At 47.3% G+C, this 26,742-nt stretch overlaps 4 protein-coding genes and 1 non-coding gene across 7 annotated transcripts in view; 2 read left to right on the forward strand and 3 right to left on the reverse strand.

Annotated features, from left to right (window-relative positions):
• Positions 1-2,684: 2,684 nt before the first annotated feature.
• On the reverse strand, positions 2,685-3,479 carry LOC116653590 (translation initiation factor IF-2-like). Its single transcript, XM_032445304.1, has 2 exons — positions 3,280-3,479; positions 2,685-3,239 (listed from the first exon to the last, which is right to left on the reverse strand). The coding sequence occupies exons 1-2, from the start codon at positions 3,458-3,460 to the stop codon at positions 2,806-2,808; spliced, it is 615 nt and encodes a 204-aa protein (XP_032301195.1). The 5' UTR covers positions 3,461-3,479; the 3' UTR covers positions 2,685-2,805.
• Positions 2,852-10,959, forward strand: NCOA4 (nuclear receptor coactivator 4). Of its 3 annotated transcripts, none has more exons than XM_015866058.2 (10): positions 2,852-2,959; positions 4,248-4,401; positions 4,863-5,003; positions 5,111-5,199; positions 5,637-5,745; positions 6,237-6,308; positions 6,927-7,070; positions 7,516-8,505; positions 8,878-8,967; positions 9,244-10,959. In XM_015866058.2, the coding sequence occupies exons 2-10, from the start codon at positions 4,261-4,263 to the stop codon at positions 9,247-9,249; spliced, it is 1,782 nt and encodes a 593-aa protein (XP_015721544.1). In that variant the 5' UTR covers positions 2,852-2,959; positions 4,248-4,260; the 3' UTR covers positions 9,250-10,959. The 3 variants fall into 3 exon arrangements, with proteins under 3 accessions (XP_015721544.1, XP_015721546.1, XP_015721545.1); XM_015866060.2 differs by lacking the exon at positions 2,852-2,959 and adding an exon at positions 3,286-3,309; XM_015866059.2 differs by lacking the exon at positions 2,852-2,959 and adding an exon at positions 3,400-3,524.
• Positions 10,960-14,724: 3,765 nt separating this feature from the next.
• Positions 14,725-23,840, reverse strand: LOC107315566 (mitochondrial import inner membrane translocase subunit Tim23). Its single transcript, XM_015866057.2, has 5 exons — positions 23,715-23,840; positions 23,470-23,554; positions 19,611-19,669; positions 18,421-18,531; positions 14,725-15,375 (listed from the first exon to the last, which is right to left on the reverse strand). Exons 1-5 carry the CDS (start codon positions 23,719-23,721, stop codon positions 15,260-15,262), a joined length of 378 nt encoding a protein of 125 aa, XP_015721543.2. The 5' UTR covers positions 23,722-23,840; the 3' UTR covers positions 14,725-15,259.
• On the reverse strand, positions 20,073-20,272 carry LOC116653640. The gene has a single exon (XR_004307842.1). It is a non-coding gene; the product is annotated as a small nucleolar RNA SNORA74 (small nucleolar RNA).
• Positions 23,841-26,177: 2,337 nt separating the features above from the next.
• Positions 26,178-26,742, forward strand: part of PARG (poly(ADP-ribose) glycohydrolase) — a 41,788-nt gene continuing 41,223 nt past the window's right edge. The window contains exon 1 of the mRNA XM_015866061.1: positions 26,178-26,240. The gene's annotated coding sequence lies outside the window, so the exon portion shown is untranslated. The remainder of the gene's footprint in view (positions 26,241-26,742) is intronic.

Consider the following 26,742-nt stretch of genomic DNA (forward strand, 5'->3'; position numbering starts at 1 on the left):
CTGCTGAGCCAAAAAGCTCCTTGGAATGATGTTGCACATGGTCCTCTGAGACTATTGGTGTGAGTGGGAGGAAAGTGCTCAGAGGTAACCATGGGTGTTAAAGAGGAAAAACAGCATCTCTGCTGTACTGACTGGGTAACGTATTTCTTCTTCATCGCTTCTCTGCTAAGAAATAATGGCAAGCTGGGCTAATTGCATTATTGGATAGACATTTAGTCTTTTAAATCCAAAGCAGTAATGACCTGCCTGGAGACATGCTGAGGTAAGAGGCCTTCTGGAAGGATGTTACTCCTTATTAAAAATGGGATAATACAAACAGTGTAGCTCTGTTTAGGAACTGCTGTGTGCAGTAGAGCAGAACTCCTGAGCAGAGACAAGGACAGGAATCCTGGCATCAACAAGTAAAGGGGTCAGGTGCCCTCTGGACGCTGTTAGCTCCCTCTTTGGGGGGGCGGGGGGGGGGGGACTTTTCTAACTGTGAAATTGCAGGGTTAATACTTCATTGCCATCTGTTCCTTTCAGACATGCTGAGGTGATTAATTTGTCATCTTAAGCCCTTGGAAAATGAAGTCAGTCTATTAGTGCTAAGTAATACTGTTAATTGGCAAGATGGAGGGTGGCAGTATGTGGATTTGAGATGGAAGTTAGTCATTCTAATCAGCTCCCACCATAGCAGTTAAATAACCAGGTATAACTTGCTGCATTTGTCAGTTGCATCTTCCACTTTTAGGAGACCATAGAACTTTAAGAGACTAGAGTTGTGGTGTCTAAGCTTTCTTTTTGCTCTATTCAAGCTATGAATCTGAAATGATGAACACAGCACGCCTGTTGAGCTCCCTTCCAAAGCCTTACTATTTAAATAGGTCACAAGATCTAGCTGACCCTCTGCAAATAAGGAGACTAATACTATGAGCTCCTGGGTAGAGCCCTGGCCTGCTCGTTCTTCAAGCGCTGCATGTAAGCTGAGGGATGGGGCATGGGTGCTTTCAAGTGAGCTTGGAGTATGTGGCCTCCCATTCTCCTGCATCTCTGTAGAGGTGCAGGCTCTCGGAAAGCAGCTGAGCTATGTGGAGTCCCAGTGGAGGACCAAGCACCCAGTCTGTCATGGCTGGCCTGTGTCAGAGAATGGAATGGGCACGTATCCTTTTGGTGGTCACTTGAGTGTCCGCTTCCACCCTCTCACTCTGGAAACTCTGTAGCTGACAGCCATCACATGTCCAAGGGCCAATGTGCTCAGATCACAGAGCACTAAGCTGTAGCTTGAAAGTCTTTAGAAGCATTAATCCTATCTAATGTGTGACCTAAACAGATGTCATCTATCTTATTATCGCTCTTTCAGCATACTACGGCTGTGCCACTCAGCATGAGAAGGAAGCTTAGAAAACATGGAGAACCTAAGAGAGGAGATGACAGCACCAACCTCCACTCCATGCCAACCTGCTCCAGTGACGGTGCCATGCAGGCAGCTCAGCAGCGTAGCAAAGGAGAGCTTAGTGCTGCACGCAGCTGAAGGCAGCGTCATTTAGTGAATCTGGGTCAAGAGCCTCCAATGAACTAAAGCACAGTGCTGCTCCCTGAGCACATCCCTGAGCTCCACCTGGCGCTCAGCGGCTGTTGTGCTGCCTGGCACTGCCTTTTCTCCCCCTTTGTTTTCTGCCTCCTGCTCCTACGATTATAACTGAAAAGCAGAGATGTGTTCACAGCTCCCTGTGCAATGAACCTTGCAGAAATGCCCGTTTGTTTCGTGCCTTCCGGTGCTAAACTGCTGACGAGCAGCTTTTGGTCGCATGCTGAGCAGGCAGAACCATCTGGGCTTGGGTGCTGTGATCTGCCCTGACAGCAGACAACAACTCCCTTCTCACATCAAGTAAAAGCAATTTCTAGAGCCAAAGCATAGCATAGTTGTCAGATAAAGCAATCCTGGTGCCTTCAGCCTGCACTGCAGTCACTTCCTTTTCCATGTCTGACTGTTCAGGGTACTTTGGGTTTTCTCCTCCTTAGGTTTAAGGAGTTGTTATTAGGTTTAAGATGTTGTTATTTCTCTCACAGAAAAATAACAGTGTGTGGGTATTTGATGCTTTCATGTGCTCTGGCCCTGGCCAGGCCCAGAAGGACAAGGCAGGGACAGGGCTGGAGGCAGCTGTGGGACTGTGTGCCAGGTCACGGCCTGTCTGGAAGGGGACCAAGGACAGACGTCAGAGGAGGTGTGTGTGTGTGTGTGTGTGTGGGAGGGTGAGCTGCAGGGTTGTGGAGACCAAGGGAAAATGGCCTGTTTCCAATGGGGAGCCTGCTGCTGGCTGCACTGTGGGCATTGTGCCATGACACCTGCAGTGATGGCCCTAACTGCAGGCTGTGCTTTGGCACTGCTGCCTCACATTGACAAGGGCATGGCTGTCCTGTCAGGGCACCCAGCTGGGTCTGCCTCACACGGCAGCATCACTTTCCCTTTTACACAGTGCTGTGCTGCCCAGTATGGGGCAAGCTACGCTGTGGCACACCATTAATAGGAGTCTGGCCTTGTCCAATTGCCTCTTGCACTTGAGATATCTCTCTCAGCCTTCTCTTTGATTGAGACAGGGCAGGTTTAGGTTGGATTAGGTTGGGTTTTGCACCCAGAGGGTGGTGACGCACTGAACATGTTGCCTAAGGAGGCTGTGGATGCCCCATCCCTGCAGGCATTCAAGGCCAGGCTGGATGTGGCTCTGTGCAGCCTGGGCTGCTGGTTGGTGACCCTGCACACAGCAGGGGGTTGGAACCAGATGTTTCCTCACACAGGCAGCACTCCACGCTCCTTAGGGGCGGCCTTTAACAAGCGGCGCTCTGACCCTCGCACCCCCCAACGTTGCAGCCGTTCCTCCGCTCCTCCAGGCGGCGCTCGGGGCGCCCATCTCGCGAGAGCGGCCGTTCGTGTCCCGACAGCGGCGGTGCTGAGCGCGGAGCGGGGCGCGGGCAGCGCACGGTGAGTGCGGGCTGCGGGCCGGGGGTCGGTGCGCTGCGGGGACTGGGGGCTGCGCCGTGCCGGGACTGCGGTTCGGAACGGGATTTCTGTTGTTCATCGAGCTGTATGTTGTTCATTGAGCCCTTCCCCCCCCCAACAGCGGCTCCTCCGGCTCCCACGCCCTCGCTGTGCGCCCCGTGTGAGGACGGGGCGGAGCGGGGCCTGGCCGCCTCGATAAGACGCGGAGCTGCCCGGCCCAGCCCCGGGGAGCGCCTCGGTACCTGCTGCCCCTCGGTACCTGCTGCCCCTCGGTACCTGCTGCTGCTGCTGCCCCTCGGTACCTGCTGCTGCCCCCCGGTCCGCCCGCTGAGGTATTTCGGGGCCGCTGTGAGGCAGGGACGGGCGTCCTGAGCGGCTGCGTTGTTGACTGAAGGGGCTGAGGAAAAGGAAACGAGCGATCCGGCTCGTTCCGTAACGCTGCGTGCATTTGGCTGTTGATTCCTGACGAGGCAGAACAGCCATTTTGCGAGAGCCGGAGGGCGGCGTTTGCTGCTCTTTGTGGAGGGCACGGCGGTGTGGTTCTTATGTAAGGAATACGGTCTGTGATCTATTCGTATTGCTTTGTATATGTGGCAGCTTTGGGTATAGCCGTGTCACTGCCTTTTTGCTTGGTTTTCTCTGACTTTCATACTAACGTTTCCAGATGGCTTCTGAGAGGTTGCACTCCTGCAGGCTGTATATCAGGGAGTTGAGTTTGAGTCCTGGTTATAACCTAACCCAGGGCTTGAGGGTGGTTGATTTTAAGGCAAAAAAGGGAGAATCTAAAGGATGTTCTAAGGAGTACGTTAGCAAGGTGAAGGGTGTGAAACCTTGTAGAGCAGCAGCTGTGAATGAGCCAGGCTGTGTCAGTACAAGGATAGAATTGCAGCCTTGCCAGGCTGGTCTTGCCTTCCCCATCAGCTCTGCAGAGCCTTGCCCAGATCAGCTCCCAGCTGCTGCAGTTTGCTGGCTAGACAGAAATGCAGGGGCACGTGAGCAGCAGGGAGGATTGCCTCAGCTCCTGCGGTTGAGCCTGTTGGCAAATATCTGTTGGTTTTCCTGTGGTTGCATAAATTCCTTGTGCCAAAGCACCCCGGAGTCTGCTGTTGCTCTCAGAGAAAGCTTCAGCTCTGCTCACAGAACTCAGTCGCTGTGGGGTCTCAGGCTTTGTTGTTGCATTTAATAGTGAAGCAACATCGATGGCTCTTCCCTTCCTCTTTCCTTAAGGAAGAACGGAAGCTTCTAAGTGTTTTTTTTCCTTGTGCTTTAGGAACACGCTGAGAATGAGTCTGCCACAAGACAGAAATAGAAGTTCTTGCAGCAGCGAGACGCTGGCAAAGTGCCTTCAGGCGAGGAAGGACTTGGAAACAGCTATCTCTGGAATTGTCAAAGCCGAGCAGCAGATTAAAGAGAACTGGCGAGAGGTAATTCTTCATTCGTTAACGATGCATTAATAACTAGTCTGACTTCACTGGCAGTTTAAATAATTCCAGAGTACTTTCTGTTGGGAGGGTGATCTGAAGGTTTCCAATAGATGGGCAAGTCTCTTGGCCTGTAATTTAGGCATGCTTTAGGTGAGGTTGTTTTGTACTTCTAGCCCAGGCATGTGGCATTTTCTAAAGCTTCTGGCTGAAGCATCTGAGTAAAGGGATGTTGTGAATAACGTTGTTATTTGATCATCTTTAGAGGCAGCTTGGAAACTTGCACTGACTTGTGAGTCATGTGGCGTTGTGGGTTACTGTGGTTTAGAGCTTGAGGAATAAATTGGTACAAAAATACCACTTGTGCCTGAGAAATAGAGTTTTGTAACCTGCCCAGCATGTGCTTGTTGGTACCATCTGACAGATATAACAGCAATGAATAATGCTATAATGCTGCCTTGCAGGTTAAAGCCAAGATTCACAGCCATATCAGCCGCCAGCTGGAATGCCTGCGCAGCCGTGAGGTGTGGCTGTTTGAGCAGGTAGATCTCATCCAGCAGCTGAAGGAGGAGGCGCTGCAGCAGCAAGCTCAGCAGCTCTACTGGGTAAGAGGTGGTTGCACTGGGATTTTAAAATGAACTGCATCTTTGTAGTTATCTTGGTTTTAACTTGAGAAGCCCAAACAATAATGAGTGTTTTGTCTTCCACACAGTTCTTGGGACAGTTCAATTGCCTTATTCATCAGCTGGAACACTCCTACAACAACGAACTAGCGAACCAGATTTCAGTTTGCCTGGAGAGGTAAATATTGATTACAATGCGAGCTAATACAGTCGGTAATTTATTTTGACTTAGAAATTTAACCCTATTTGTGATTCTAGAAGAACTAATAATTAACCTGAATCACCATTTCTGTGTTTTAATAGTTCATAGTTGAGAGTCTTTAAGCACTTTGAAGTATGATTCCTCTCATCTGCACCTTAGATTGGTAAAAAACAAAGCAAGACCATAGAAAGGAGTAGGTGTGCTCATTTGTGCACATCACTTCAGATTTTCATTTGAAGTAAGAAGGAAGAAGTTGTGCTTTGCTGGTTTCTTTGCTTTAGGTTGTGAATTTACATCTCCTTGTTTTTGTACAAGCAGTAAAAATGTTTTGTTTTTGTTAATCAGTGCCAAGGCAGCTGTACAGGTGTAGAAGTTAAAAACATAAGGCTGTAACTCTCATCTTGCTCCTTCAGACTGGAAAGTCTCACTCTTAAACCAGAGGAGTCTTCTGTCCTGAATTTTGAGGCTGACACATCGTACCTTCGCCAGGCCATTACCTCATTTGGTTCAATTAAAACAATGGTAAGCACAGAGGCTTTACTGGGTTGTAGTACTTAAAGTCTTAAATACTTAAATAACTTTTGTGGACAGGTCCCATAGTTCTACTCATTCAATATTTAGACAGTAGTTTATTAATTACTGCTCTGATTTTGGCTGAGCTTAGTTCTAGTTACATATTATGTTACTTTGGTTGTGTTCATACTCTTTTCCAGCAAAAACTAATGTTGATTGTGAGAATCTAAAGGAAATCTTACATTGTGGGAAGGTATCTCTGCTGTAGAATTATTTTGGGGTTCTTATGTAAGCAGCGTATCTCGTGTATTATTGGAGATCACTCTCTTAAAGGCAGTGGAATGGAACTAGTCTTTTTGTAGCAAGTCTTTATTGTGTTCTGAATAATGAAAATCATTGGCTGTTAAGAGTGGATCAGTTGTGACTGCACTTTGCTTCTGAGTCTTAGAAACTGAAAACAATGGAGATTTAACCTGAACTGTACTTCTCTCTTTTTCTAGCAAACCTCAGAGAGAGAGATAACTTCTCCTTGGTTCCCAGGGCAGAACTGTGCCCTAACAAATTGTGAGCAGGTAAGATTAATATTCATATCTGTAGATGTTTGGCTGTATCATCAGTAAAGGGAGAACTCCAGCACAGTGCTGGAGGAGCCTGCTTGAGGAGTGGCTTCTGTTTGTGAAGATACTTGAGTGGCCAATAGCAGCTGCTGTGCTCAGCATTGGTCATCTGGTGTTTTAGCTGCTCCATAAATAGATGTGCAAGAAGATAGTATGGAAGTGAAGCTGGAGTTGGACTGTCTGCCTGAACACCTTAAATGAATGGTCCTTTATGTTGTCAGGACTGGGAGCTGTGTAATTCATTTTAATCCAGGAATTTATGGGAAACAAGATGCTGGGCCCTACACAGAAACAGTGCTAGTAAAGATTTGGAGGGCAGCAAATTAGAGATGGAAGTGTAGTCAAATTTAGGGGGTTCTGACTAGATTATAGAAGAAGCTGTCATGTCCCTTTGTTGTCTTTTGCTCTCTGAGCAGTCTCTGCACTTTGTGCAGTGGCTTGAGGTCATACAGATGGCTGTAGAAATACTGGCTCAGAAATTCTGACGTGTACTGAATGTTCATTTTGATGTTCACCTTTGATTGCTTCAGCAATTGGACACCTTGATAACCAGCAGTACTTTTTTATCCGCAGAAAACACTGTGTGGGACAGTGGGCACCTCTCTTGCTGACTGGTTGCTTGGAAGTAGACCTGTGGATGTTTGTCGGGCTCCATATATTCCCAGCACCAACCTCGAGGAATGGGTTACCCAAACATCTATGTCAGAACCCAGCCAGGTATGTTGTTTATGCACTAACCTTGTAAGGAGAGAATGGTTGCAGGTGGAATGCGGTGGAGCTTAGCTTCAAAATTACGGAAGATTTATGGCTATGCAAACAGTTGCTGAAACATTACAGAATTACAGAATCACAGAATGACCCGGGTTGGAAGGGACCTCAAGGATCATGTAGTTCCAACCCCCCTGCCTGGCAGGGCCACCAAACATACACATTTACTAGATCAGGTTGCCCAGGGCCCCGTCCAACCTGGCCTTGAACACCTCCAAGGACGGGGCATCCACAGCCTCCCTGGGCAGCCTGTTCCAGGGCCTAACCACTCTCCTAGTGAAGAACTTCCCCCTAACATCCAACCTAAATCTTCCCTCTTTCAACTTGGATCCATCCTTCAACTTGACATTGAGTTCTTAGTGTCAATAACTGCATTTCAATGTGTCTTTACTAGGATTTAAGCTCTTCCAAAGTCTGCTATTTTGAGAAAGCCTGGGGAAACTTGAAAGATTTGGAGAACTGGCTCCTGCGCAATCAACAGCATGATGCCCCTGGTCACAAGGAATCCACCTTGACTTCCAGCTCATCCTTCTCCATGGAAAAAAAGGTGGAGGAATTGGAATCCCTTGTGCAAGAGGAGGTGGACCTTTCTGACTGGCTGCTTACACCTGGCGTGGCAAACGGAGGTGGTGCTTCGGATGAGAAGTGGAAGTATGAATTTAAACCTTTTAGGGAAGAATTTGATTGCAATGATTGGCTCCTCAAAGCTGAAACGTGCACCAGTTGTCGTGGCAACCAGAACAAAAGTGTGGAAATTGAGAACCTGGGAAACCTGAAGTGCCTGAATGAGCATCTTGATGGAAAGAAGTTACCCACTACATCTGCTGTAAATGCCTGGCTTCTTCAGCACCCCCAGGCCCCTTTTAAAATGGAAGACGTGTGCAAAGCGAACGAGCTGTGTAGCAGCTTCTCAGAATGTGTGTGTGATCAAAACTGTGGAAAAGAGGCTCTGTGTAAATGGCTTCTGAAGAAAGAAGGGAAGGATAAAAATGGAGTTCCAGTAAGCCAGAAAGCTGTACCGAACCCAGAGCACGAGAAGCCAAAATCTCTTGTCAGTTCCTGGCTTAACCCTTCACAGCAGCTCGCAGGGGAACCCGTTAGTGCCGAGAAAGTGGATCATTCAGCAGAGATAGCAGAACCCTTCAAAGTGTTGCTTGAAAGGCCTCTGACAAGCTGGCTAGCCAAGGCTGAGCACAAGGCAGAAACAGCAGATGAAAAGGCAAGCAGAGAGAAAGTAAATAGTTCCAGGAGTCCCTTTGTGGACCTCTTGGCTCCATTCCACCACCCCTTGAACGTAAACAGTTGGGTGTTGGCTTCAAACAACCTAGAAAATGGTAACCCGCCTCCAGTGGAAGATAAATGGCTCCTACACAAGAAAGCACAAGTAAGCATTTTCAGAGCTGTTTCGTACTGCTGTGTCATAAGTCAGTGGGGATGGGTTTATTGTTTAACAGCTTTATGCCTATCTTTGAATTTGTGACTCTTCTGTACAATACTGGCTGATAATTTTTAGGCTTTTTAGCTCTCTCAGTGCCATCAGTGATGATTATTCCTTAGTTATTTCAGTAGACTGGGTCAGTGTTTCACGTACAGCAAGAGTTAATTCTTATATACAAGTTGTCTTCATCTTAGAGATTCATGATACAGGGTTTTTTTTTCTTTATGAGCACTTGACAGACTTTGAAGCTGCATCAGAATGTTTAACTAAGTAATGTTAATTAACAGAATGATTAACTAAGGTGGTGATTTTTTCCAGGAGTTCGGCCTTCCTACGGTTTGCGACCTGTTTGCCTGCATGAAACTCAATGGAGATAAAGAGAAATGGCTGTATCACACCGCTCTGCAGGTAGGGAGCACTGATGTATTAGGATACCTGTCCTGCATGTAACTTAGGTACCAAACAGGAAAGGCAGTGCCTTCCATCTTCAGAGTTGTCCAAGTTAACTTTTACAGTTAAACTGATTAACACTCGATGCACATCGAGCCCTAGAAGGCAAGATGCAACTCTAGCAGTCGTCTTAGTAGATTTTTTCTCAGTGTCCTACAAATGCTTTTGTCCAAAAGTGCTTCTTTTCTGTTCGTGGCAGATGGAAAAGAATAACCCTCTTTTAAACTTGTTTAGATGTGAAGAACTGGAGGCTCTGGGATTGTCCCCTTCCTGCTGACGAATGGCACATCATGCTGAGTGACTGCAGCCAGCTGAGTTCTGGTGTTGGTGTTTGGCGGTCTGCTTTCTCTTGGGAAATTATAACAGAAATATTCATATAACAGAGTTATGGTGCAAAATACGTCTTTTTGTTATGATTGATTTTTGAAACGTAAACCCACCCAGCATAAGCAATCTGACACTATAGAGATATTAGTCAATTCATATGTTATGGGATTACCTGCATCTTCTTTAATGGGCTCTCACTTGAAGTGTATTGAAAGCAGTGCAAATATAAAGCAAATTCTCTGTGGTGCTGTGAATCATCCACCCCTGCCATCCACTTCAGAAACGTCGCATTTCCATTCAGCTGCCACAGCGTCCACGAGTTGGATTCTCGCTTACTGGGGTTGCCAGGTAGCATAGACTGTGCTTGGAATTGTTTTCAATTGAGCAGTTGCTAATCATAAAGGTTTCTTTTGCATCTTATATTGGTGTGTCTCCCAGCTGAGTATGCGTAGTCTAAATGTTGAATGCCTCAGTTTGTGGAGCCTGGCACATGACAGGATTGTCGGTAACATGGTTTTGACATGAAGCTTTTTGAGCCCTTCAGAGGGACAAAGGAAAAACAGAGTCGGGTTGATGGGCTTTTCCAGAGCGTTGGCTTTCATGCATCAGTAGAGCCAGAACCTCCTGTGTCCGCAGCATTTAGTAACTACTTGAATTTCATGGCAAGAACTGTGAAATACTTGTGCACATGTTTTAGGTAAGTCATGATGAACCTTTATTGACTAAGCAGGCATCATTGCCATGTGGCATTTAAAGGTAATGTCTGAGGAATGAGATTCCTTCCCTTCAGATTGGCTTTTAGTTACTTTTTAACTGGGAAGCACCGGCTTTGCAAACTATTGGTCCCGCTGTCTGATCAATTTTAATGTCTTAGCTGTGAAATCTCTTACTGTTTTGAGTATGGAAGTGGGGGCTCCGGTAATTCTGCACCTTAGAGCCATGGACGTGCAGCTCAGGAGGTATTTGACACTTGGAGTTTGTAGGAAGGAAAGCGAAGCTGGATGGCAATGTGGATCAGGCCCGTCAGTTGGCGTGAGCTTCTACTCACCTCAAACTTAGCGACTTAAAAAGCTTCTCCTTTTCCCTATGGCTGAAGCCTGGCTCACAGTTCAACTGATTTCACTTCCTTACAGTGCTGTGGAAGTTAACAAGATCCGACCTCATTGTGTGCGCACACGTTGCTGTCTGATACAACCTGTGTATTTGTTCCAGTTTTGGGGCTGAGGGGCATTTTGCACACCTGGAACTAGACCCCAAATGGGCTTGATGTCAGTGGACCACTACCTACAGGCTTTTATACTTCAATAGCTGGAGCTTGCAACTGAAAGCAGAAAGGTGTTTCTGAAGTTCACTTTGCCTTTGAACGTGTCTTTGTTGCATGGGAAGATGTACTACGACCAGCTCCAATAGCAGCCTAATTTGATTAGCAGTTGAACTTAATGAAGGTGATTGAAGTGCAGCCCATCTCCTGTAATTCCTTGTAGTCATTGTGTGCTACCTTATCAGTTCATTATGAGCCTTTAAACCTTGGGGGTATGTATTCCTTTACTTATTCAACTGACTTATCACTAATTGATATTTATGTAAAACATTAGTCTTTTCCATTAAAATAATTGCAGCCAAGCTGTGTGGTTTGGCTTCTTTGTGGGATGGTTAACAAAACTGATGGACTTGTCTGGGTCACACTTGTGCTCTGGTGCTGCTGTGGCTGCGCGCTCACCCCAGCAGAGCTTTGTGCTTTGGTTGCTGCTTGGCCCCCACCTGCACTGTGCTCAGATGCCCAGGCCAGGGAACCTCAGAGCTGCTGCCATCGCTGCAGTGAACAGAAGCTCACAGACACGTAGCTGATATGGCTAAAGCACTGGCCTTTATTCAGGAGCTGTAAGAAACACAGATTTAGACAAAATGGTGTCTTTTCAGTCTTATTAAGTCTTGAATACTGAAGGATTTATGGATTTTGGTTTTAATATGATTCAGTCCTTCTGTAATCCGTATCGTGTCTGGCTGCACAACTGAAAGCTGGTTCTCTAGCTCTTGAGCTCTCCTTGTATTTGAATGTCAGACTGGCAGCCTTTCAGCCCAGTTACCTGGTGTTTCTTATGTGGGTGTACGTGCACATAAGCTTCTTTCCTAACTGGGCTAGACCTTCCCTTAGCAGCCACGTGTGGGACTCCTGAGCACGTATCCTGAGCATACAGCTTGCACAGACAAGGACAAGTCATTATTTCAGATCTTACAAGTACAAAAGGAAGACCAAATAGCAGGCGCAGGCAACAGTTCATAGCTTTGCAAGCGGTCAGAAAGGCTGGTTTTGACTGAGCTGAGCAGGTTAAGCTGCTGTCTTGTACTGGAAGCAGGGTATGGGCAACCCCAAGCAGGAGAGCATGAGCCTGGTGAAGGGCCAGTGCACCCCAACCCCTGGGCTGCTCATGGGGCTCCTGAGCTGTGAGGCTGCCCAGCTGCTGGGCTTCATAGAATCACAGAATTGTAGGGGTTGGAAGGGACCTCTAGAGATCATCGAGTCCAACCCCCCTGCCAAAGCAGGCTCCCTACACCATGTCACACAGGTAGGCGTCCAGGCGGGTCTTAAATATCTCCAGAGAAGGAGACTCCACCACCTCCCTGTGCAGCCTGTTCCAGTGCTCCGTCACCCTCACCATAAAGAGGTTCTTCCGCACATTCGTGCGGAACTTCCTATGCTGTACTTTCATCCCATTACCCCTAGTCCTATCCCCACGCACTAATGAAAACAGACCAGCCTCACCACTATGGCTCCCACACCTCAGGTATTTATAAACCTGGATCAAGTCCCCTCTCAGCCTTCTTTTCTCAAGGCTAAACAGACCCAGTTCCCTAAGTCTCTCCTCATAGGGGAGATGCTCCAGGCCCTTCACCATCTTAGTGGCCCTCCGCTGGACTCTTTCCAAGAGATCCCTGTCTTTTTTGTACTGGGGAGCCCAGAACTGGACACAATATTCCAGATGAGGCCTCACCAGGGCAGAGTAGAGGGGGAGGATCACCTCCTTCGACCTGCTGGACACGCTCTTTTTAATACACCCCAGGATGCCATTGGCTTTTTTGGCTACAAGGGCACACTGCTGGCTCATAGTCAATCTGTCGTCCACCAGGATGCCCAGGTCCCTCTCAGCAGAGCTCCTCTCCAGCAGGTCTTCCCCCAGCCTTTACTGGTGCATGCAATTATTTCTACCCAGGTGCAAGACTCTACACTTGCTTTTGTTAAACCTCATCCGGTTTCTTACTGCCCAGCTCTCCAGCCTGTCCAGGTCTCACTGAATGGCAGCACAGCCTTCAGGTGTATCAGCCAATCCTCCCAACTTCATGTCATCAGCAAACTTGCTGAGGGTGGTCACTATCCCCTCATCAAGGTCGTCGATGAAGATGTTGAACAAGACCGGACCCAGCACAGACCCCTGGGGGACGCCGCTAGTTACAGGCCTCTAGCCAGACACCGCACCGCCAACGACAACCCTCTGCACTCTGCCAGACAGCCAATTCTCGACCCACTTCACCGTCCACTCATCTATCCCATACTTCCTCAGCTTTGTTATAAGGATGTCATGGGGGACAGTATCCAAAGCCTTACTGAAATCAAGGTAGACTACATCTACCGCCCTCCCCCTGTCCACCCAGCCAGTGACATCTTCATAAAAGGCCTACAGGTTGGTCGAGCACGACCTCCCCTTGGTGAACCCATGCTGGGTACTCATGATAACCTCCTTATCACCCAGTTGTCTGGAGATGGCATCCAGCACAAGCTGTTCCATCACCTTCCCTGGGACAGAGGTGAGGCTGACTGGCCTATAGTCACCCGGGTCTTCCTTCTTGCCCCTTTTGAAGACTGGAGTGACATTGGCTGTCCTCCAGTCTTCAGGCACCTCCCCAGTTCTCCAAAACCTCTGATAGATGACAGAGAGCGGCTCAGCAACAACCTCCGCCAGCTCTCTCAGCACTCGCGGATGCACCCCATCAGGTCCCATGGATTTATGGACCTTAATGTTTCCTAGGCTTGTGCCTGCTCTGCCAGCACATCTGTGCAGGGAGAGGGGATGCCACAGCGGGAATAGATGCCTGAGGGGAATGCAATACCAATGCTAATGACAGGGTACTAAAAATGGCAGTGGTACCTCCCACGTCACTGTGGTGCCTGGCATGCAGCAGCACAGGCCAGTATGCAAGGACACAAAGCTTCATTTAAAGCACGCTGATTTTCTAGCTATACCTCTATGCAGAGAGGCAACATCTGATCAAAGCTAATCTAGAATTGCCCCCCGTCTCAGCCCCGCGTCAAGTCAGAGCCCTGGATCCCTTTTGCTGCTCTAACATACATTTCCCCTCCTGTTTCATAGACAGGATATGACCGTGTATGTTACTGCATGCTGCTGCTACTAGATGGCTGCTGCTCCCATTTTCCATGTGAGAACAGTGCAGCATTCCAAGCTCAATCCCACGCAGAGCTGGCTGCTGCTGTGGTTGTATTTCATAGCTCAACTATGAGTCACTCTACATACAAACAGGTTGGGAACCACAGCCTTAGATACAAAGCTTATTGCAGAGAAACACACTCAGCTCTGCTGTGAGGCAAGAAGCAGGTCCTGGCAACAGTCCTTTGCCTATCATTGCTGAGCACGCAGGAGTACAACTCCTATTAAAGGTGAACAAGAAACATGGACTGGGAATAACCTGCAACACCAATGGGGAGGAACACAGCAGCTCTATTGAGCAGCTCTCAACAGGAGGTTGTTCAGTAAGTCGTATCTTTCTTGGTTGTTTTTTTTCCCTTGCCTTTGTCCTGTCCTGGACCTGCTTAATTACAAACTTAAGGAATGAGCTGTTAAACAGTAATCTTGACTACTGAATTGATTTCTGACTTACTGTTCCATTATCTACAAACAAATGCTTGATAATGATTCCACTTTAGCACTGGTGAAGGCGTAGATTCGTCACATCTCTGTTTCACCACTATAAGAACTACTTGGGGGTTGGGAAGAGAAACTTATGAATTAAAAACCCAGTAATTGCAAGAGATGTACTTGTATTGCTTGGTTTCTAATGGTTGGCTGAGCGAGCTGTAAGGTCCTGGAGCACTAAAATGCTTATAACCCAATGACAGCTGTCTTGCAATAGTCATTGGTTACTGCCCTCCATTTATACACATAACTTCTGTGTTTCTTACAAGTCAGGGAGTGGCATCAGCCCCTGCTGTCACCGTGCATCAGGAGACCATCAGCCATTCACCTCCTCCCCTCAGCCAACAGCCTCATGACTCTATCACAATGGTCCTTCAAAGCTGAACTGTAAATGCAAGTCACTGGATGCAGGATGTCTTTGTCTCAACAGCAGCAGGAACGGCAAAGCATAGAAAAAGTGTTGCATAAGTACCACCCTTTTTATTAATTCCAATATCCCTTTGAACAGCTTACCCTGAGCTGTAACAGCAACGAGCCCTGCCCTGTGCCAGTCGCTGCTGGAGGCTCCCACCTGCTCGGGCTGCCCAGGTGCTGTTGACAGACCGCAGCGAAGGGCTGTATGGACACAGGCTTTATTGTGCAGCAGCAGTACACCTCTGACTGGACCTGGCAGCACAGCTGGCACAGAGATGGGACAGGAGCACGCTGCGAGGCTCTGGTCCAGGGCTGGCTGGTGAGCGTGTCAGGGAGACTGTCGTGATGTCGTGGTGGCCGCTCTGCTCGCTTGTAGGTCCAGTAACTATCGCTGCCTCCAGCAAGCAGCTGGCAGGAAGGAAAGGGCCAATCCAGCCCAATGGTGGCAAGAGGTTCCAGCACAGCTTCCTTCAGTTTCACACTCATTGCAAATAGAATAGGAAAGGGCACCAGACAGATCTCGCAGTGATTGGATTGGTGACTGTGCAAGCGTGTCCTCTGCCCGGCGCTGGCTGCCCTGCTCAGAGGGACTGCCGGGATATGGAGCCCTTCATGTGCTCCCAGTTGTTATACAGAGCGTAGAGGCCGGTGAGCGTCAGACCTGCAATGCCCCCTCGTGCTATCCCACGCACTCCACCTGGAGAAGAAGAAAAGCAAAGCTCATTAATGCTGTCCCATGCAATGATCAGCTGCAGCAAACAAGACCACCTTTTGCTTTAAGAGCTCCTCCAGGTAGGGATTCAGGTGAGGATTAATAATCCTATTTGTTCACCACAGTCACTAGATTGGAGTGGAAAAAGAAAGGGCATGATGGCAGTAATGGAACAAAACAGGAGTGGTGTGTGTGTGTGTGTGACCCTGGGAACCAGAAGCTGCTGCCAGAGCAGAGCTGGGACATGGGAGTCAATGGCCCCGCAGCCTCACACACCCCACATGAGCTGCAACGTGCAGTGGCACAAGTGGAGGGAGGCATGTGTCCCTCTGCTGTTACCAATGAGCAGAAGGGTTGTGTTTCTCGGGAGCAGGGAGGGTGCTGGTCAAGTTCCCAGAATATTCTCTGACCGCATGGGAACATCTGAGAGCGTGACTCAACACTGGGCAACTGCAGTTTGATTCTGCAGTGTTTATGAGTGCCAAACTGAGCATGTGAGATAACACACCATGGTGGCCAGATGCCATGCAGCCACTTGTTAAAGTTCCTCAGGCTTGAAAGGAAGCGCATCCCAGTAATCAGCGATGATTATTCTTTTCCATTAGGGGCCATAAAGCTGTTTGAGGATTGCATTTAGGCTTTTAGAGGGGCAGGGAGCTGTTGGCTCCAGCTGGGCTGAGCCAGCCCTGCATGCACTGCAAGATGAAACAGATCTCACTGGAGCTGTTAGGGCTGCCTGGACGTGCGAAGCTGCAGAGCCAACAGCAGAGCTTGGACTCTGTACCAGAGGGCACGTCTGGCTGTGGCTTTCTAGAAACTTCACTGCCAGACAAGCTGTGATGACCTGGTGGGTTTGGATACAAAGCTGCTGAGCTCACTGCCTTCACTGTTCCAAGTAAAGCTCTGAGCGGTAAGAAATGCCATCTGTGTGCCTAAACCAGGAACCCAAAGGCAGACTTGTGGCTTTGCTGGCTCAGCCTGACCTTAGTGCACAAAAAGCTTCTCACAGGAAGGGCTCGCAGCTGGGTACACAGCCGGGCACACACAGGCGTCCTGCTGCCAGCAGCTGCTGGCTATGAGCCATAGGTGACACTGAAAGGACTCCATGTGCAAAACCTGCAGAAATACCATTTGCTCGTTGCTTTTTTGAGAAAAATGAATTAAACATTACCCTAATCGTGCAGTTGAAAATGTTTGAGTCCTCTTAGAAAATCACCTTGTTTGTTCAGTACAAGAGGAAAAAAACCCTCTCCCCTCCCATCTCAGCTGTGTTTCCACGATAGCCCAAGTTCTCACCCCTCCTCTGCAATCACTCTCTGCAGCCCTCAGATACCAGCTCTGCCTCAACAAACCCTGCTAGAAATGTGACGGTGGGCCTCCCATCCTGTGTGCTGGGCTGAGATAAAGCCCCAGCTGACAGGCACTTCTGGGAGCAGGTATGTTGAGATCAGGCAACTTTCAGGATTAATAGCTGAGAAGCTGCTGTGGGTTTGTGAAGAAGCACCTCATGTTGTGTTCTAAGATCTTCAGATGACAAGTACTGCCTTTGCTTCTTGCTAGCATCCATTTCTCTTCAGATATATGTATTTGTACTAAATTATGTACCAGCTACTGTGCAAAAGGCCAGAGAGGTTCTATCAGGCTCCAATTGCACAGAAGCACAGTCAACAAAATTCATTCAATTTGTCCAAAGAGTGAGTTTATTCTTGCTCCTATCTATCTCCAGTGGAAATAAAAGTTACCTAACAAAAAGAACACCAGATAAAGGTTATTGAAGTTTTCTGTTACGTGAACTCCGTCAGGCTTTGCTGAGAAACCAATACCTGTCACCTGGGCTCAGACCAAAGGCCCTCCCAGCTCTGTATCTTTTTCCTGACTGATCAATACTCTGTGCAGTGCAATCCAATATATATTGCTCTATGATGTTGGTATGTGTGCTTTGTAACCTTTCAGGATAAAAACCCTGATCTAACAGACCTTAACTTCTGCCTTGAAGTCAAAGAATAAAGAATACCTAATTAAAAGGAAAAGGCATCCTTGTAGACTTAGGAAATCAGACTCCCTCGTAGTCAATCCTGTTCCACTTTGTTAAGCTGCAGCACTTATATTTCATACGCCACTGACACAGGAACACAAAGGGCTTGCTTTCATCCAGAATGTTCGGTGTGACCTGCCTTACTTTACACCGTTTCTTCTTTAACACATCCTTATCTCTTCTTTTACTGAGGTACTTAAAACTTACACTGCTGAGCCTGGAATGTGTGTTAGCAGAAGTCTTGTTGGCTAAGTTCAGACCTTCTCTTTTGCAAACATCTCAGTATTCACCAGCAAACTCACCTTAAGCCCGTGATGCTCTAACACTGCTGGTCTCGATCACTGTGCAAAGATGAGAGTCTTACCACAGTGGCTGTACAAACGCCCACGTGATAGCTTTACAAATATATTAACTTCTTTCTGCATACTTTAACAATATGAATCTGTAGCTTTAGAAAACGATCTTAAGGCTTCTTTAAGTGTTCCATTTGAACTCCTGATTTTTCGCTTCCTTGGATGTGATTATTATTTATGTTAGCGGAGGAAATGGGAATCCCCTTCCACAGTGAAGGAGAGGTTGGAGATGGGAGATGAGAAATAACATCTTGACTGCTTGAAGCTTATTACAAGTCACTCATAAGACACCTGCAACTGCAAAGAGCTACGTTCCAGTTCTGTGCCTAATATACCATTCTTATACTCTCAATATACTCTTAGGGAGTATCACAACTCAGGGAGGTTGTGGATGCCCCGTCCTTGGAGGTGTTCAAGACCAGGTTGGACGGGGCCCTGGGCAACCTGATCTAGTAAATGTGTATGTTTGGTGGCCCTGCCAGGCAGGGGGGTTGGAACTACATGATCCTTGAGGTCCCTTCCAACCCAGGTCATTCTGTGATTCTGTAATTATTGGAGCAGGACAGTACTTAGAAAATGTAGCGTGTCCTAAGAACTAGAAGAAAGCACAAGAGGAAGAATAAAACCATTTTGTCACTGTACCAGTGCTTTTGTATAGCATTCCTGTCAAGGTTCCAGCAGCGATGGTATTCAGGTCATCCTCTGCACCTCGTGTTTTTTCAATGATGACTCCAAAAGCACTGTACAGCAGAGCTGGGAAGGAAAGGTATTAAGAAATTCCAGTTAAAACTCCCACCTTCTAAGATAGAAGGCTTAGAATCAAGGCTCACTGTAACCAGTTAGACTGTGCCCAGATATTCTGTCTTTGGTGTTTATTCCAGCCCTGCTAGTTTTACAGATGACCTTTCTCTAACCAGAGTTTGGTCATAAAGTAGCATTACTCATCATATATAGTACTATCCATAGACATGACAAACAGACGATATCAAGCAGTGGCTGCCGCTTAGGCCTGGTTTATTAGTTCAAATTTGTTTAAAAACTTTCCAAGATTTAACTTTGTACTGTCAGGCCTTATATTGCCCTCTGGAGATGGCATGAAACTAATCAGCTTACCTACTTTCTAGGTAACAGACCAAACGTGGTATCACAGACTGGAGAACAAGGGCCTATGTTTCCTGCATAAATGCCTCTTAGGTTGCTTGGGATCTGACATATACAACTGCTCCATAGGAGAACTCTGTCCCAAATATCAAGTTCTGCTTAACTCTGTGACTGGTTAAGCCATACTTTGTTTACAAAGAAACACTTTGTTACAGGAATGCACAAACATTTTCTTGAGTAATCTTTCTTCAAACACAGCTGAAAAAACCTGTTAATGTGTCACTTACCTGCGGACCTTGAACTGCAGTGTTCCTGCATCCTATTTTTCAGTCCATATAGAACATACCACTGCCCCAACAGCCCCTCCCCAACACCACCACCAAAAGAAAAGGGAAAAATCCTAGGGAAATGATTTGTATTTTTTGATGTAAAATACTACGGTGTTGTAACATTACGTAGTTTGTTTTCCATACTGATCGTTTAGCTCCCATTACCACTTCGCAATGAGGTTGTGGGTGCCCCCTCCCTGGGAGCATTCGAGGCCAGGCTGCATAGGAGTTTGAGCAATGTGGTCTAGAGGGAGGTGTCCCTGCCTATAGCAGGGGGTTGGAACTACGTGATCTTAAAGTCCTCTTCCAACCCATCAGGCTTCTGATCATTTCCCTTCCTCCTGTTCAAATCTGTCCTAGTAATAAGCAATGTCAAGACCTAATAATGACAAGCTGACTTACCCAGAGATCCCAGAGTGTTAGCCCATAACGCTCCTTGCCTTGTCACCATATTTAGGATTCTGTAAAGAAGTTAAAAAGATATTGAAAGCTTTAGTGCTCTACTAAGGCTCTGCAATCAGGCATTATTCCAAGCCAGAGAATTAATGCTATTTGATTTATGATAGCAGGCATGAAGTATTTATACTGAAATTCCCACTGAAATGGGAATAACAAACTAAAAAGCCTTCTAAAATAAGTAAGGAAAAGCACACAACTTGGTAATACATAATCTCCTCCATCGTACATACTCTGAGGAGCAGAGGATGCTTTATTTCTGCTTAGCCTTAAGAAAATCTGTCTTTCAAGACAGACTTGTACCATATCAAGATCTGAATTCCAACTGATTTCAGTGGGAAATGAGGAAATCCTGTAATTCCATTTGATCAAAGGAGCACACAGCAAAAGGAGGGTATCCTAAATATTTATGTATGCTTCCGGACTAGCACTGAAGAGTGAAATGAAACCCTCAGCACACTCTCAGGGAAGCACCACGTCATTTCTTCATGGCATCAGCTGCCACCAGAACGGTGACAAGAGCCAGAAGACATGACTGATTTTTATCTCCCAGCAGTGTAACACCGCCACAGGCACAGTATTGCCCTGGACAGCTGACTACCACTGGAGCTGAGTACATCACTTAATACAATGAAAACGTTACACGTTGTGCTCCTTCTTATTTGAGTTCATTTGATTTCATTTCTTACTACTTTTCCACTTTCAACATGCCTTTTCCCTTGAAGGGCAAGTGCTATGAAACAGCAACGTGTGCAATGACTGCCACCTGCTGGGCTGGACCCACCAAAGTGTACACGACAACATGGATTGGTTTGAGCTCATTATGAACACATACAACTTTGTTCATCTGTGGAAGAGTCCTAATTGTCATGGGCAGTATTCTGGTCTATCTTTAATAGTATAAATGGTAAAGAAGGAGATGGAAAATATAGAAACTGTATTAAAAGGAGAAGAGTCTGTACAATTTGTACTTGCTTCTTTAAAATTCCCCTTTTCCAAAGTAAATTAGAAGAATGAAAATAGTCTCTCAGTTATTTCACTCTTCTAGTTTACAGTGGCTCCTTTAAAGGCACTTAAATTGTCTTAAAGTGGCATTTAAACTACCAGTACTCATATAAATATACTGCATAAAAAATGCTCTGCATCTTTTCATGCAACAAGATGAGGTGTCAACTCAGGAATGCTGTGGACACTCATGGATGCTGTGATCCATAAAATCCCATACTATGTGTAGGGGAACTGTCAGGTCACCACTTGAACTGGTGATTGAGCACCTGGTGAAGAGGTGTGGTTGGCTTGGGGAGCAGAGGCAAATTGTTTACACCTGTGCTCCCCACTGCACCAGAAGGGGTGGACTCAGAGTGGAGCCATCCTGGGCTCATATAAAAGCCAGCCATTCCAAGGGCATCTTTTGGGTTTAGGCTGGTTCTTGAGAAGGAATGCTGCATAGCCAGAGAGCCTCTTCACCAGCTAAGTGAGTTGCATTCTTTTTCTATGTGACTATTAGTCTGCCTGCAACTACTCAGCCTGGCACTGCCAAGAATCTGTCAGAAGCAATTTTGCTTCTTGGTGAGCAGAATATTTGGCTTAATTAGCAGAATTCTGAGGAAAGCATCTGCAATGGGAAGACACAAATGGCATTCTAAAGGCTGCCTTGAAGACTGGTTATCAGTCCCTACTGTGGTGGGTTAAATGACTTAATGAGATGCTGAGTTTTAAATGAGAGTTGCAGTGATCATCAACCCAGTGCCCTGCATGTATTACAGACAGCTTGGGCCTTCCTTCTTAGAATCCAAATCAAAGGGAGTGATGCATGTTTGAAACCCAAAGCTGTGGTGCTGAGGATCTTATGCCAGGGATCCATAATGTGAAGTGACCTTGAAATATGCAGATAGCACCAGAGTGGCCTGGCCTGCTTGCACTGCAGGGGAGGTTACTGGAAGAGGGAGGGGATCAGTAACTCTGCATATAATTACTATATGTATTCATGAAATTATAACATAAACCCTGATCTTCATTGTGAAGGGAACACTGATTGTGTTGCTTTAGGTCAGAGTCATCCCAGTTCTGGTGACTGACATAATCACCTAACCATCAATATCAGGCTAAAAAACAATGTGTAAATGATTTCAGCGTGTCCCTGTTCTGGCAGAAATACTGGCCCAGGACTGTAATAGTGGACATATTTTACCTTGTAGGGTGGACATGCCTGTTCTGGTACTGGTTTAACAGTTGTTTTACTTTGAGATCTATGCCCCATAAGATCACCAGGAGTGGCAATATCACTCAGCTCTGATGTGATGTGCTCTAATGTCACTGTCACATTCTCTTCAATAGCACCTGGTAGTGGACTTTCTTGAAGACTAGAACAACCTGGACATTTGGGAAACATCTGTTGAATAAATGGCACATCATCCATGATTCTGCAGTGACTACAAACCTTGTGTGTGTGATCCAGCAACAACTATGAAGCCTGCCTGCACGAGTGAATCTATTTACAGACTTATGCTCATTCTGGATGGGAATTACTGATTGTATATAGTATGACCCCAATGTATGAGCTCATATCCAAATGTACCTGTAGGGGATTTGTTAGGTCATAGCCTGAGCTGATGATTGAGCACCTGGTGGAGGGGTGTGCCTGGCCCAGGGAGCACAGCTGCAGACAATTTATCTGTGCTTCCCACATGACTGCAAGGGGTGTATTGTGAGTCCACTTCCCTTTAGCTCATTTAAGGGCCAGTCTCTGCAGGGAGAACCACTCCTAAACAACAGCTGTTTCCCTGAAAGGAGCGTTCCACAGCCAGAGATCCCTGTTAACACCTGGGTGAGTCAAACTTTATTTCCTGAATATGATTATTAGTATTCCCCAATAATACTTCACTGGGTATTGCAAGGAACCTGTCAGAAATAATTTTGCTGCTTTGTAGGGCAAATAGTGCCCAATCGCTGTTCATGTAGGTAGGATGCAGGGGAACTATTAGGTCATGGCTTGAACTGGTGATTGAGTAGGTGTAAGGGCTGTAGCAGGCCCAGGGAGCACAGGAAAACTGATCACACTTGTGTTCCCCATGTCACCAGAAGGGGTGGACTCAGAGTGAAGCCACCCTGGGCTCATGTGAGTGCCAGCCACTGCTGAGAGAGCATCTCTTGGGTCTAGGCTGGTTCCTAAGAAGTGCTGCATAACCAGAGATCCACTTCACCAGCTGAGTTCCATTCTTTCTCCACATGACTATGAGCCTATCTGCAAATATTCTGCCTGGTATTGCCAAGAATATGTCAGAAGCCATTTTGCTTCTTGATGAGCAGAACACCGTGCAGTGCTTGCTCAGCAGCGCACAAATCCAGGCAGGCACATCTTCTGCTTCTTAATCGCTTTCCAGTCCTGCTAAGTTCAGGAATGCAGAGAGAATTTGCTCTCAAGTAAGGAAAAACAGCATAGAATCCCAGTAGAATATATATATTCAACAGTAGAATCCCTTCTTTTGGGATTACTTCAACAAATACAATCAGTGCCTTGACTTTGTAACAGATTTCTAGTAAATAATAAAGCAGTAATTCAGCCCCTCAAATATTTAAGTTAAGTCAGAAGACATAATTGGCACTAAGTGAAAAACTATTCTTGGACTGAATATCTTTAGTCTAAAAACATTTCATAACTTGATGTTGATGTATTTGGACTCCAACTTGTGTCTATTCAAGATGCACAGATACATTTAGTTTTGCAGGATATTCAGAGCTAATTTCGTTCCATCCTGGATAAAAATATTGTTACTAGGCTGAATTTCTTCAGTCAAACACTTACTGTACGTTTCTAGGCTTTGACCACGCCATGTTCTGAGTCTCCTTCAAGCCAAGTCGTAATCCATTCAGTGCACCAAATGCTGCCCCTGGGTAGCAGGGAAAAGGAAAAGAACACACACTAGAAGTAGGCACTGAGGAACTCTAAGTATATATATATATATAGCCTGAAGTTATTTAACTGTTTGTGTAAGACTACAGATAAAGGCCGTTGTAATAGATGGAAAAAGTGAAGATATGGCCACCTACCTGTCATGCAGCATCCTCCAATGGTGAAAAAGGCCAGCTCAAATCTGCCCCGGGTTTTGTTGGCTCCTGTGGGCAAGATAAACTCATCTGTATCCTGGAAAGGAACAAAAAAGGGATTTAAAATCAGATACACTTGTAAATTACAAAGTTTATACCCACTTTTTTTTTAAACTGTGCAGTGAACTAAAGTATGAACAGAAGGAAACAGTGTTTCTGGACATGTTGTCTGCAACAGTTTTATATGGAATATAAGTACCCATTTAATATTGACTATTCAGCAACAGCAACAAGATGACTGTGCTGGGGAATCCACTTATGCAGAGAAATATCCTTTATTTCCTACCATTACAGCCTTGTTGAGTTGCAATAGCTGTGAGTGCAAGAGGAATAGAAACAAGAGTTTCCCTTTAAATGTGTTCCACTTTTGCACCATGAACAAAAGCATGTTTAAGCAGATGCTCTTTAACTGGTGACTTTCAGCACGACTTCTGCAAGGTCTAATGGATCTAAGGATTTAATGATCACAGAGATATGTATAAACAAAGGAAACAATTTTGCATCCTTAATGGAAGCTTCAATCTTTTCACTCTTTTTGTCTACATTAGTGAAAAAGGAAAGTATTACAGGGTTTCAATTAAGTCTTTCTGATACAGAATCACAGAATGACCCGGGTTGGAAGGGACCTCAAGGATCATGTAGTTCCAACCCCCCTGCCTGGCAGGGCCACCAAACATACACCTTTATAGATCAGGTGCCAGGCCCGTCCAACGCTGGCCTTGAACACCTCAAGGACGGGGCATCCTGGTGGATGGACGTGGTATCTTTGCTGATCTTGGGTGGATTTCATGCAGGGTTGCACTGATGGCTTGTATCAGAGCTGAAAGGCTCATTTACCACGTGTGGGCTGTAGGCTCCGCGTTGCCCTGTGGGCATTCAGGCATTCACACGGCACAAACCCGCATTGAGAACGAGCGGCTAGATTACTGCACGATGGGTACTTGGGTGTCAGGTTCAGATACCGGTGACAAAGGGCTCATTCCCGTTACTGGGGACAAAGAGAAAAACACCACGGTGACCCAGCTGCAGGCCTCACCGAGGCAGGTACGGACGGCTCGCTTCACACCGGACAAAAACCGATACAAAAGCAACGCCCAGGTACGAGCCCGAGCGGCGGTGGGCCGCACCGGGCGGTACCGCTCATCTCAATGGGGCTCGGTACCGTTCAGGCCGTGTCCCCCTCCCCCGGCAAGGCCCCGCCACGTTGTCCCGGCCCTCCTCGCCCGGCCCGGTCCCTCCGGTCGCTACTTACACGGCACCCCGGCCAGGTCGGCGTGCGAGTACCGGCCCCGCCGGTGCCGAAGAGGGGCCGCCGAGCCCGCTGCCTTGGTGCCTGTGTTACCGCCGCCCTCCATGGTGCCTCCGCGCTGCCGTAAAGCGACGGCGGGCGTGTCGTGAAGCTGCTTCCGCGCTGCTTTCTCCGGGGGCGGGGCGGGGCGGCGTGCGGGCGGCCTTTTGGTGCGAGGAGCGGCAGGGGGACGAGCCGGCGCTGTGGGCCGGACCATGCGGGGCGGCAAGGCGTCGCGCTCGTCGCGCGTCCCTGGAGGGCGGCTGAGCGGGACGCGGCGGGGGAGGGAGAGGACAAAGAGGATTGAGGCGGGAATGCGGCGGGACAGCCCTAGTGAGCACCTATAACAGCCTTAACAACCTTAACCAACCCTATAACAACCCCCCCCAAGGGGGCCCCGTTGTTAAGGGAAAAGAGCCCGGCTCGGCACGACGCGGTCCAACAGAGGCTGCGTTCCCGCTCGACTGCGCTGTCGGGCCGGGGGGCAGCTCCGGCACCGCCGTGGGGAACAAAGGTACGTTCCGGCCTAATGGACATTGTTATTACTTTCCAGTTGTGGAATCGCTGCTTTGAGATTTTATTTCTCCCCTCCCGACGCTCTGGAGTCTCTACTTATTCCATTAGCCGTTGGATGTTGGTGAGCTTGTTTGAAGTGTAGCTCGGTTGCTGACTGTGTGGATAATGAATGAGGTTTGTATGGTGTGGCTTTTAATGTGGTGGATGTTCCTTTGGCAGGGTATAGCGAGGTGAGTTTGTGGTGCTTTTGGGCTGGCATCTGGTTGTTGCGAACATGAATGCTGGGGTTGAATGGACCACAGTGACATCTGGTTCAACCCTCTGCTTGCGAGGTCACAACCAGCAGCACCCAGCTGCAGAGCCATCCAGCCTGGCCTTGAATGCCTGCAGGGATGGGGCATCCACAGCCTCCTTGGGCAACCTGTTCCTGTGCGTCACCACCCTCTGGGTGCAAAACCCAACCTAATCCAACCTAAACCTGCCCTGTCTCAGTTTAAAACCATTCCCCCTTGTCCTGTCTCTATCCAGTGTTCATGTGCAGTCGTGTTGCAATGTCATTATGCTTCATGTAGTAATGTAGTGCGTTGTGGTTTTTCAGCTTGTAAACAACGGACAATTACCACTTGGTTGGAGAATAAAGGATCCAAAACAACTGAATCCAGAAGGTAAAACATGCACCGGAGCTACTTGAAAGCTGTGTTGTTTAAGTGGGCCTGTGGGTAAGGCAGAGTGGGGCTGCTGCTTCCAGAGGCGGTCAGGCAGCTGTAGTTATCAGGCCATGTCCATAGTCAAGGCTTTGCTTTTTGTTCTGGCTTAACGTAAATCAGTAATGGCTGAGGGTTTCGTCTGAAATTAACATCTCACAGCTGTTGATTTATAGACAGAAGTCAATTGGAGTCCATCTCACTGGGCTGTGATTATATATAGTTTCTTCACTAGGAGAGGGGTTAGGCCCTGGAACAGGCTGCCCAGGGAGGTTGTGGATGCCCCGTCCTTGGAGGTGTTCAAGGCCAGGTTGGACGGGGCCCTGGGCAACCTGATCTAGTAAAGGTGTATGTTTGGTGGCTCTGCCAGGCAGGGGGTTGGAACTACATGATCCTTGAGGTCCCTTCCAACCTGGGTCATTCTGTGATTCTGTAGAATAGTGTCAATTGATTCAGAATTTAC

The sequence above is a fragment of the Coturnix japonica genome, chromosome 6, assembly GCF_001577835.2.
Source record: "Coturnix japonica isolate 7356 chromosome 6, Coturnix japonica 2.1, whole genome shotgun sequence".
Classification (NCBI taxonomy): domain Eukaryota; kingdom Metazoa; phylum Chordata; class Aves; order Galliformes; family Phasianidae; genus Coturnix; species Coturnix japonica.